Source organism: Brachyistius frenatus, unplaced genomic scaffold (genome assembly GCF_029030835.1).
Source record: "Brachyistius frenatus isolate BFR_SWC_R1_liver_20210118 unplaced genomic scaffold, ASM2903083v1 Contig_70, whole genome shotgun sequence".
Lineage (NCBI taxonomy): Eukaryota > Metazoa > Chordata > Actinopteri > Embiotocidae > Brachyistius > Brachyistius frenatus.
The window spans coordinates 860,001-871,716 of NW_027210669.1; the positions used below are offsets into that span (position 1 = coordinate 860,001).

At 42.9% G+C, this 11,716-nt stretch overlaps 2 protein-coding genes across 2 annotated transcripts in view; one reads left to right on the forward strand and one right to left on the reverse strand.

Moving 5' to 3' along the window:
* Nucleotides 1–9,936, reverse strand: part of zpax4 (zona pellucida protein AX 4) — a 13,181-nt gene extending 3,245 nt beyond the window's left edge. The window contains 20 exon segments of the mRNA XM_069707535.1: nt 761–903; nt 1,013–1,167; nt 1,214–1,281; nt 1,406–1,578; nt 1,821–1,938; nt 2,027–2,232; nt 2,300–2,420; nt 2,498–2,854; nt 3,192–3,396; nt 3,473–3,573; nt 3,661–3,831; nt 3,919–3,987; nt 4,069–4,209; nt 4,311–4,438; nt 5,028–5,117; nt 5,201–5,221; nt 8,104–8,106; nt 8,247–8,365; nt 8,455–8,465; nt 9,931–9,936. Coding sequence (XP_069563636.1) covers nt 761–903; nt 1,013–1,167; nt 1,214–1,281; nt 1,406–1,578; nt 1,821–1,938; nt 2,027–2,232; nt 2,300–2,420; nt 2,498–2,854; nt 3,192–3,396; nt 3,473–3,573; nt 3,661–3,831; nt 3,919–3,987; nt 4,069–4,209; nt 4,311–4,438; nt 5,028–5,117; nt 5,201–5,221; nt 8,104–8,106; nt 8,247–8,365; nt 8,455–8,465; nt 9,931–9,936 — 2,406 coding nt within the window.
* Nucleotides 9,937–10,220: 284 nt separating this feature from the next.
* On the forward strand, nt 10,221–10,976 carry sst5 (somatostatin 5). Its single transcript, XM_069707631.1, has 2 exons — nt 10,221–10,426; nt 10,566–10,976. Exons 1-2 carry the CDS (start codon nt 10,298–10,300, stop codon nt 10,776–10,778), a joined length of 342 nt encoding a protein of 113 aa, XP_069563732.1. The 5' UTR covers nt 10,221–10,297; the 3' UTR covers nt 10,779–10,976.
* The last annotated feature ends 740 nt before the right edge of the window (nt 10,977–11,716 follow it).

Consider the following 11,716-nt stretch of genomic DNA (forward strand, 5'->3'; position numbering starts at 1 on the left):
TATTTAAAAGTTGATCATAGTTTTTGCATAAAATGTTGATTAGAAAAGCAACTACAGTATATTTTTTAATTAAATTTGGGTCAGTAAAAAGTGCAATATTGCCCTCTGAAATGCAGTGTGTGTGTGTGTGTGTGTGTGTGTGTGTGTGGGGTGTGGACTTATACTTCAGCAGAAAATAAATACTCAAGTACACAACTGTCCAGCTGGAAGGAACCAAATATCTTAAACTGAGTGCATCAGGCAGACGTAAATATAAACATGCAGAAAAACACCTTTGGTTTCTCAAGTTTATAGATAAACGTAAAACTAGAGTCCAACTAGATTCTAACGGTCTATAAAGTAGCAGTGGAAATGCATTGTGTGTAAAAATGGGCCTTTTTTATAATAATGTTATTACTGATGCATTAAATGTTGCAGATGGAACCAAACTTTACACTTTTTTTTTTTTTTGGTAAAACCTTGACCAGCAGAGAAATGAAGAAACAAGCTGACAGATTCTAGAGTCAAAAGTATGTAATTCCCCAGTACAGATGCAAGCAGAGTTTACCAACATTAGTTTGTCTTTGTAGTCGTTGACAAGTCCAAAACAACAATTTTATGAAACGGCTTTATTAAATTCAAATTCTTTTTTTTTTACATATTAAAAGTTATTTCCTTCACATGTCTTATGTTATGACGACGATTCGGCACCTGGAAAGAGAAATCACAACATTTAACAAAGTGAGAGCGCACATCTTAAATATAAACGTTAAACTGTCACCTTTCTGAAAGCTGCAGAATTATGAACCCGATGCACTTTGATGTAATGTGCGGGCGGGTGGTAGGGCGGCATGTGGATGAGGGGTTTTCTAGTTGGTTTTGTGGTGGCTAGTGTGGTGGGCTCGACGGTGGGATGGTGCAGACCTAAAAGAACAGATTCAAATTGTTCAAAAGTCAAATATAAATGATGGGACAGCTGATCACATCCAAGCGGGGGGGGGGGGGGGAGACAATAAAAAAAACCTCACCGTACCTGCTGAGGGCTTCGTAGTGAAGATGATTCTGCCCACGCCGACCGTGTCGGAGTCAAATCTGTACTTTGAGAAGAGGCTATGGAGACTAGCCAGAGGATACGTGCACTGCACGAGCACCCTGAAAGACGAGGACAATTACACCGTCATGGATCGACTGCAGAAACACTTTATTCTGCTGGTGGAGAGGAAATATCGAGTACCTGTTCGTGTCCAGGTGGTCATTGTTGAAGAAAATCTCATTTTGATAGATCACATTTTCCTTCCTCAGCTGCAGGGAAAAGGAGCAAAGTGACAAGTCAGTTTGTCTTCAGTTATTAAATATGGAGGTGAGGTAGTGCAGGAAGGATTTCATCTCCATCAGCGCGTTTTATTTAAACCGGCGTCTGCACTACCTTGACTATGGAGCCACAGCTGTTGAGCAGGAAAGAGAAGAGAGCCCTGGTGTCGTCTGTTTCTTCGGGTCCACACTTTTTGTCCATCAGGCTGATTCTTCCCAGGATCGCGCCGCTTGGGATGACTGCAGACAGGTTGGCCAGCACGGTCATCCTCCCATCAGTCGAACACACTGCAGAGACGAGTTCGACAATCAGAGTCGGCTATACATGTAGAAAACCCAGGGTTCTCCCTACCATAACACCTGAGCCAATGTCTGTTATTTTGTTTTGTTCAAATAAAAGTTGCAATGATGGTCCACAATTATGGGGAAAATGCAGTTTTTAAAAAGACCTCCCACTGAGCACTCCAGAAACGGAAGGAAAAGGCTGCAAACGGTTAAAAATAATAATAATAATAAAAAAAAGTTCTTACTGATGAGTTCTGTAGAGAAGAACGGACACGTCTTCACGGTGGAGGTCTCGAGCACAGAGGTATACCGATCCTTTACAAGGATCTCAAAAGTGCCAGAAAATCCCTTCAAAGTAATGGCCTAAAAAAAAAAACCAACAACACTTCAGTCATTGCTGTCCAACTTTAACACCTGATGCTTTTGTTTCGTCTCATTTCCCTCATCTCGCCTCGTATTTATATCCCAGAGAGAAGAGCGGCACACTGAGCCGCAGACTCTGGCTGTCGTTGCTCATGACGTAGCCGTGCTGGGCCGCCAGCTCCGATGTCAGCGGGTCCGAGCCGATGCTCATCTCCCACAGGAAGTCGAAAGGCCGGTGGTCCAGCTTGAAGCTGATCCCCAACTCGGTGCAGACGGCGTCCAAGGCCGGAGGAGCTGTCAAACACGGGCATCGTTAAGGCTTCGGCTCGATGTTCACACAGACGGGATCGCTATGACTTACAGACGTCGGTGAACAAGGCCACGACGGAGGCCGGGTGGTAATAAGCTTCAGTTTCAGAGTCAACAGTCAGGGTGTAGTTGATGTCCAGCTTGTACTGAAGAACTGCGTCTTCCTTGGAGAACTTAGGAGACAGAAAATGTCAAAGCCGAGAGCAGGACGACGCTGCCCTGCTCGCGCTGGCATAACTGAGCCTTTTACCTGCTGGATGACGTCAGGATGGTTGAAAGGAACCTTCAGCGTGTAGCCGCGCGTGTTGTTTGGCTGTCGAACCTCCGTGACGGGGAAGAAGCTCGCGTTCCTCAACGGCGCCGGGAAGTCTCGTCCGTTCAGCTGCACAGACGTCAGCTCGACGTCGTCGGGGACATTTCCGAGGTAGACGGTGAAGGAACGCTCTTCGGGATCGGTTTGGTTGGCGGTGAAAAGCAGGCGGGGCAGCAGGTGAGTGATCAGAGTCCGGTGAGATCGCACCGCGGTCTGGACGTGATTGTCCATCAAGGTTTGCACCAAGTAGAGGTGGAAGACGTAAAACTCGTGGAGGTCGCCCATCACAACGCTCTGAAACAGACAGATATGTTGGTCTGATTTAAAGTGTTACTGTAAAGAAATGCTGGTAGGTGACACGAACCTGATAACTAATGGTCACAAATATATACTCGGGGATAATATCAGTATATTTCAGATATAATGTAAATGTATTTAACACAAAAGACTTGTCATCTGCTATTCAACATCTCAATCTAATCCAACATGGTACAAACCCAAGTTTAAATTATGCATTTTAAATCATACGTGCATGTCCTCATACAGGGACACTGGGTTTATTTTTTTTTAAGTACCCGAATGTGGCTGTGCAAAAACAAAATTACAAACTACACATGCCGTGTCCTCTGACCTTCCTGAATCCTTCTTCAGCATCGCGGGGGATGCCGATTTGGACGGCACCGTCGTGCTGCTCCACCACGTAGCCCCTCCGCTCCGCGACCTCCTGCGCCACGAGCTCGCCACCGAGGCCAACTTTGATCTCCGCGCTGTTGTGATCGGGGTACAGCGCCTCCGGAGTCTCCCACATCATGTAGCCGCTGTGGTTGTAGACTCCTCTATCTGCGGACGCACCAACGCTGCAGTTTCATTGAAGTCAAGTGACAAGAGGGAAAACTAGGAGGCCGGTTGTACTGACGCATGGAGCAGGCGGCCACTAGGTCCACCATGAGGACGACCCAGCCATGTCTGGAGAACACGGTGGCATGGATCACCTCGACTGGAACGCCAGCCACCTGGAGGGAGACTCTGCTTATTAAAACCTGCTCTGGATGGATGCTTCACAGACAGACGGACTCCAGCAGCGGGGTTTTTTATTTTACCTCCGTGCTGAATGAGTCAGGTTGTCCGTACGGTGCACGAAACACGAGCCTCCCATCCGACAGGTCAAACGTGTAGCCCTTCATCCGAGCCTGGGAGAGGTTCATGGGCGGCAGATGCTCCTCTTCTCTTTGAAACATCACCTGCCAGTCTGAGGTGGTGGAGCCGTGTGCCTGGAGGAGACAATTAAAATCTTTAAAAAAATAAATAAATAAAGACTTCACGAAGTGAGAATTTCATTTTTTGGTTTGAGACGTTACAAGTTCGAGAGCTTTCCAATCGTCCTTCTTTGTTCCAACTGGACAAATAATGTCACCCCTCACGGTCACCTGCAGAGAAATCACAATGAACGCCCGAATCTATTCCACAGGGGGAAAACAAAAAAAATATGACGACGTATCCGAGCTTACTTCCATGTAGTTGACCTCACAGGTAACCTCTCTGGGAGACCAGGGGAGGGACGGGGAACAGGTATTGTTCAGTGCATAGGTGGCCTCTCTCCCATTGTGGTTCGTGATCAGTTTGAAATTGAATGTGAAGATTTCATCGTCCTGAAAGACGGGTTTAAAAAAATAAAAATAAAAAAAAGTCTTTTGTTATGCCACAACTAGTTCGTCCAGTTATTTAGCTGTACGAGACCATTTGTACGTACTTTGCTGTGAGTGTGACAGCTGAAGTAAGAAGCTCGGAGTTCCACGCGGCCCGACAGAGGGAGCACAACGACGCTGTAGCCACACTTCGCTTCGTACTGCTCAGTGATGGCGTACACGCCCGTTCTGTCTGGAAGAGATGCGTCAACACAGCCGTCAGTCCTCGAGAGCACACCGTGGAAATGTCACATTTTGCCTCAACCACGCGTGAAAAGTACACGCATGTAACCCAGGAGATCAGTGTTTAAGTTCATAATCAAGCAAAAGTCATAGCTTTCTTATAGGTAACAAGTTACTTGCATGACATACGTTAAAGTAAGTGACATGCATAATGCTGCTCGAGTAAAAGTACTCATTTTAATCCTGACCCTGATCTTTTCTGATTCCTAACCAAGTGGTTTCTGCACTGTAACTTTAGTGCACACGAAGCAGTAAAGTCCAAGTAGGGAGATTTCTTCAACCTAACCATGTGGGTTTTATTGCCACAACTAGTCGCAGCAAAACGACACTGACACAGCATGTTGTGTTGGACTGAAGGATGCGTGACGTTAGTGGGAGACCGGATTGAATTAAGACTTTAAATCCCTTCAGTTCAAGTGAACTATCTCACTTCGGATTTAATATTTCACTAATTAAATGGGTGCTAGCCAGATTTTTTTTTTTTTTTTTTCAATAGTTCAGTCCCCTGCAGCAGCTGGTAGGTGATAATTAAGCCTCACCAACAGCTTCAAAGTGAGGATCCTCTCCAGTGAAGGACAGATCAGCAGCTATCGAGAAGTAATGATCATGACACTCCATCTGAAGAACTCCTGCAAGAACAAACAGGTTAGGAATAGAGATTACATATTAATTATTGCAGGCTTTTTAAAAAACAACAACAACATGTATTTACCATGTGGGATGACATCACATCCTGCGGTTGACCACAGAGAAAGCAGTAAAGCCACACTGAAACACAAACGCATGCGTGACGTCAACATCTCGGTACAGACGGGACTTCGTACATTTTAAGTTTCCACCGAAACAACTTACAGCAGGCTGAACTTCAAAGTCATGGCCACTGATGTGTCTAAAGCCAGCCTGGCTGCTAGCAAACTACACACGCAAAAGTACATCACTGGGGTGGTGCAACACTTGGGTGGTGCAACGACGTGGCGCTGTCGTCTCCTTCTCCTGCTTTTCAACCGTCTCCTTTTCCCCTCCAACCAACCAGAGGCTTCACCCGCATGGGTAGCCAATTTGCAATCAGGCCCTGCTTCAATCAGTGGACTCCCCCCCCCCCCCTTTTTTTTATTTTATTAGCAGCATTTTGCACAGGTGTTCCTAATGACGTTACCATGGTTACCTCCAATTAAGGAGTCCCAGTGAACCATGGCAGTGCACCAGCGTGCTCAGTACCGAGGGCTGGAACTGGGACACCAAAATGCAAATGGGCCTTTATTAACGATACTAATTCTACGTGTGCTTCCTGTGCTCTGATGTGCCATTAATTAAATTAATTAATTATCTAGCAATAAAAAATGTTTTTAATTGTCTCATATTGTCAATTCTTGCGGTAAAAAAAAAAAAAAAAAATCTACAGTGAACTTTTGCATTCAGGAACAAATTCTTCATTCAAAAAGAATTTGTTTTGGTTTTATAGTGCTCAATTTAACTTGCATTTATTTATTTGAGTGTTTAGAAGGAAAAACTCGAGTATCTAATCTGAGGAAGAACTGGCAGCGATTTGATTCCAGCATCTCATGTATTGTATAATTTTAGTTTTGGGCTAAAATACACAGTTTAGTACACCCTGCAAAGTATTATGTAGAATTACATAAAATGGATTTTGGACAAAGCGGATGCTTCCTCCACCAAATGTTTTCTGGGGGTGTATGCAGCTGTTTCCACTTTCCTTACATGCAGTCCATCTCTCGCAGGACCTGTAGATCACTATGGGGAGCAAGTCGTCCAAAAAATAAATACCGTCATCGGTTTGTGTTTTTTAAACAGTTTTCACTCCCAGAGAATATAAAGTTTACAGGAAAAATATAAAATGTTAAAATCTCAAATCTCTTTTGATCCATAACACACAGATCCTTTAAATTAACGAGGTATTGTTCTCACAGTTAACAAATAGAAGGCTACAAGTCGAGTTCCTTAGTTATCCTGCTGAGGTTTTCATTTTGATGGATTCGCATCCTTTTGCAGACAGGAAAAAGAAAATATAGCCTGGAACAAGAGTCCCACTAAGACCTTCTCTGCTGCCTGGTTGGTGCTTTTTGAGGATTTCGCCCCACGCCGTACCTTCAAAGTGAAATGGAGACATCGAGCCGAGGAAACTGGACTTGACAGACATTTGGTCTGAAACATTTCTGAAAATATAAAGAGTGACATCAATTCTCAACCAACTCAAAAAAAAAAAAATTCATGTTTGAGCCCATATTATCTTTTTACTGTGATCGTACTGTGGTGACATAAATCAGTGTATTTACATCTGTGAGGAAACTGCTGTAATTTAACACATACCATGAATTTAATGACTTTATGTGGGCTTGTGTGTAAATTTGCCATATTTGACGTTGTAAACTCATGAATAAAGTATGACTTCCGGCCATATATCTACCTGAGGAACTTAAGCAGCAAAGCAAAGTGCCAAAACAGGAGCAGCTATTAAACTGACGTCATTTTTGTCAGACTCACCAGTTAATTGAGAAGCTAATTAGCACGTTACATCCGTTTTTCTTGGACGTCCTCTTTATAAACACACGTGATATACTAACTATAATTAACCCTTAAAGTAAATTCACTGATATTTCTGTAGACATTTGAGTTAAGTGCTGTGTCTGACACCGAAGTAAGGCGCTGAAAGAGAACACGGTCCTACAGTGACACCTAGCGGTCAGAGGGTGACTCGTCACTTTATTACTGACTTAGAAACTCGTGCAATGGACCGATGAAGCCAAAGATTTTGCTGTTCGGTCACAGAGAATAAATTTGGAAACACGAAGAAGCCACATTTGATGAAAAGATGAGAGGAACACTGTTAAATGTTAATCACGAGGGTGAAAATCCTTCTGCAGCCACAGGAAGCACTGATGAAGGACTAAATATCAAAATGTGCAAATATCAAGCAGTCAGTAAAAAAACAAACAGTGAAGCAAAGGAGAGGTTGGTCTCAACAACAGGACAAGCATCCGACATCAAAATCCAGATTTAAGAAACACACAGTTAAAGAGAGACAGATAAAATAGAGTCCAACAATATCTATAAACACTTCAGTTTAATTTTCCTGGTTGTCTTGAGCAGAGGATGAGAGTTTATCACACTAGATGATGTTTGATGGATATTATTACTATTATCTCACAGCTGTTGCTGAGTTTAACAGTTATTAAGACAAGAAATGAGAATAAAATGCACCTATTACCATTTTATGAATAAGTGAAAATCATATAAACTCAAGCCAAACGATAAAAAAAAGGTCCTATATTCAACCAGAATTCTGTTGATTTTTCACATCTATTTGTCTGATAGTGTGAAATATTGCTCTTAATTCAGGGCTGCCAAATTTTAAATCAACATGATAAAACTGTCTTTTTAAAAACAATCTTATCTAAATGTAAAGTTTTATCAAATGTGGTGAAGCACTAAGAATGAAAGAGTTAGATCATGAAGATAATTTACATTAAGGGCCATTGTTGTGGCAGTATTTTCAGTAAATATGACTTAATAATAATAATAATAATAATAATAATACATTTTATTTAAGTTGCATAAGTAAAGTGCAACTTAATTCTAGAGCTCGTTGAAACTCACCAGCTGGAAATACGGAATAAAACAGAAAACTTAACAACAACATGAAGGATACTAAAGAGTCCAACATAAATCAGCAGGAGGAGTTTCTTCTTCCTGGCTGATTAAAAGATGAAGATGCTTATTAATCCTGACGAACTGCTGACACATTGACACCCTTTTTACATCATGCAGCAGCAGGTACGGAGGCAGCGGATGTGGGATGCGTATGATCGTCACCGTGCTGGACTCCTCTCCTTCGTCCACAGCGGACACAGCTGGACGCCTGTTGACACCGCATCTCGCACGACTTGGAAAATGTTAGTTTAAGTCAAGTCGTGTCACGATTAACTAACAACGAGTAATTGCACTTACGAGTGAGAGTCCTGCGGAGAAGACACAGTCACAGGAAAGGTCACCAGCTATTTAAAGACTGAGATGTGAAAATGATTCTTGGTCCATTTTCTTGGGCTCGTTGAAGCACTGATGGATGCCATTTTCATGACTGAAGTTATTCAGGATAAGAATAAAGAAATCAAAATTGTAAAGCCTTCTTCTTAATTTGCAATATTACAAAAATTTGAAGTGTATTTTCATACTTGGTTTATAATAACATGGTCAGTTTTTTTGAGGGGGGGTTGTTGTTAAGGTTACTTTTGAAATGTGAAAGGTTACAGATTATGAGTTACCCTGTTCAGAATTAAGTAATGTGACTATTTTAATTATTTTTGTCAAAGTCATGTAACTGTTGACATTTTATTACTTTTCAAAAAATAATTTAAACTGGTCATTAAAGCTGAAAAGTCCCCCAACGCTTCTCAACAATGACTACTATTAATTAAACTGCTGTTCACAAGGTTTTTACACTGGTTCCTGAATTACTTTTTTTTTTTTTGAATGACCTTTTTAAAGATCTCTTCATCTTATCCGCCAAGTGGCCAACTGAGCAATTTCATTGGCAAATACAAACAAGAGAACCAATAAAAATAAAAAAAACAAGGATCAAAATTTGATGCAAAGCAACAGAATGAAAATTAGATTCGACATACAAACCTTTCCTGAAAAACAAATCCTCCGATGTAACCCCATTTTGAAAAGTAACCGTAATTTAAATACACATATTTTTTCTCAGTAACAGATGACAATGACATTTATTCTGTTATTGAACCACATAACTCTGTTACTTATTAAATAAATTACTCAGATTGAGTGGAGGGGCGCACCCACTGACCTTGCGGCCCCCTTGTGGGGTCCCAGCCCTCCGGTTGGCAACCAGAAAACTAAGGTATCATCAAGGTTCATCATGCATCTTGTTTTTAAGGTTTAAAATCTATTTTCCTATTTAAAAAAACAACAACAAAAAAAACCCACAATGATGTGACAACTACTTGTTCTCATTTATGCAGTCTGACATTTAGATATGAATTCCCTTTTATTGTCCTGTGACTCAAAGCGGTGGTGGGGGAGTGTTGACCTGGTCAGCAGCCTCATTAACATTTGAGTCACATTGTGTCATGAACAGAGCCGCTCAGCGCGCGGGCCTCACGTCGTGCTGCGGACCCCGACAAAGCCGGTGTGGCTAATTATGACTGACGGAAGTTAAGTTCCCATTAGGTTTTTATTAGATCTAATTTTTTTTAATTTTTTTAATTTTTTTGCATCTCGTAGTTCAGATTAAAAGTCACTGCAGAATGAGGAACAAATCAACACTGTCGTCATCTCTGGGAGGTTTTGTTGGTTTTGTTTTGGTTGCTGCTTTGTCGTCACAGTTAATGATGACCTTATCCTGTCCAGTGACACACACACACACACACACACACACACACACACACACACACACACACACCTCACCCCCATCGCGGCCAGTCTCCTCCACCAATCACGTCCTTTTGTCGGCATGAGGATGAGGAGGACTTGAAGATGAAGAGGCCTCTTTATTAGCTCATCACGTCTTTACTTCAACAGTGATAACACTCGTCTCGTCCACCTCCACGCCTCCTTCCGCATCACCGGCGTTTGACAGCAGAGGAGGAGAAGAGCTCTGATCGAGGAGAAGAAGAGCTCTGATCGAGGAGGAGAAGAGCTCTGATCGAGGAGGAGAAGAGCTCTGATCGAGGAGAAGAAGAACTCTGATCGAGCTCTGATCGAGGAGGAGGAGAGCTCTGATCGAGGAGGAGGAGAGCTCTGATCGAGGAGAAGAGCTCTGATCGAGGCGGAGATGCTTCGCTCTCTGGTGCAGCTTCTTTTGGTGGCCCTGTGCTCGTCCGTGCTGCCGCAGCAGGTCGGCTGCGCTCCGCACGGCGACCTGCTGGTGGAAACACTGAGAGCAGACCTCACAAGCGACAAGGTGAGTCACTCAAAACGGGTCGAATATGAACCATTTCACGTGATAACGCGGCGTTTTAAACACCCACCTTCTCCGGACCGCTTCAAACTCGCAGGGAGCGTCTGAAGAACTTGTTGAAGTCTCCGTCTCCCCCCTTTAGGCTCTGACTCGCTTGCTCCTGCTGAAGTTTATGTCTGACCTGACCGCAGCGAAAGCAGGCGAGCTGCTCCGCGACCTGGAGGAGGAAGAGGAGGAGGAGGAAGATGAGGCGGGAGGCAGGGAGGAGGTGATGAAGCGACACCTTCCACTCTCCCAACGAGAGCGCAAGGCGGGCTGCCGCAACTTCTTCTGGAAGACCTTCACCTCGTGTTGACGCGAGACCAGAGCTGTTGAGGCTGGAGTAGTCTTGATTTTAAGAGGAGAATTTAACCTCCATGTTTGCTCACTTTGTGGATGATCTGCTGCAATATAACAGGATGTTTTGGCAGCATGCAGTAATAAAGGTTGTATATTTAAAAGACTGGCAGGGATGTACACAGTGTTTGAAATAAAGTTTTCTGATTTAAAAGGGCGTGTTGGTCAGGCTGTAAACTTTGTGTATAGAGATCCATTTAAACAAGAAGGGGTGAATTTAAAGCAGAGGAAATGAGACATCCCCTTTTGAATCTATCCCATAATGATTCCAACACCAGCTGATCTTCGACGTCTCACGTTTCTGAGCCCAAGCGTCATCCCCAGAGGACGTCAAGAGTTTTCACAGACTGAACGGTAACATGACAAAGAGTTTGTTCAAAAAGCCACAAATGCACCGATTGACTTGTTGACATTTTTAATAATCAATTGTGTTACTACAACCTGCACCAGGAAAAAAAAATAAAAAAAATCCACTCCGGGGTCTCACACATCCCGAGCTGCCATTTCTGCTTCAACAACATGTTTTATTCAGTAGAAAACGACCTCCGAGTGAAGTCGGCCGCAGCACTGTTAAAACTACGAGCTCCGATTCACAGCATTTTAAACTGAACACGCGGTGAGGATGACAAAAAGGATGAAACAAAATGTATGACACAAGGAGCCGGGGCATGATTTTAAAATCTGAGCATTATTAAAATGATAAAAAGCAGATTGATGCCGACACAGTAAAATATACATCACGAGATAAATAACGAGAGATGAAAAACTGAACCGTTTTAACGTGACAAAAGTTTTGTCACCAAAAAAAAAAAAAAAAAGAATTCACAGACAAAAGCCAGTTTCAGAACGGGATCGTTATGAAACTGAATGACATCCTTGAGGTGAGGCTTTTTAAAT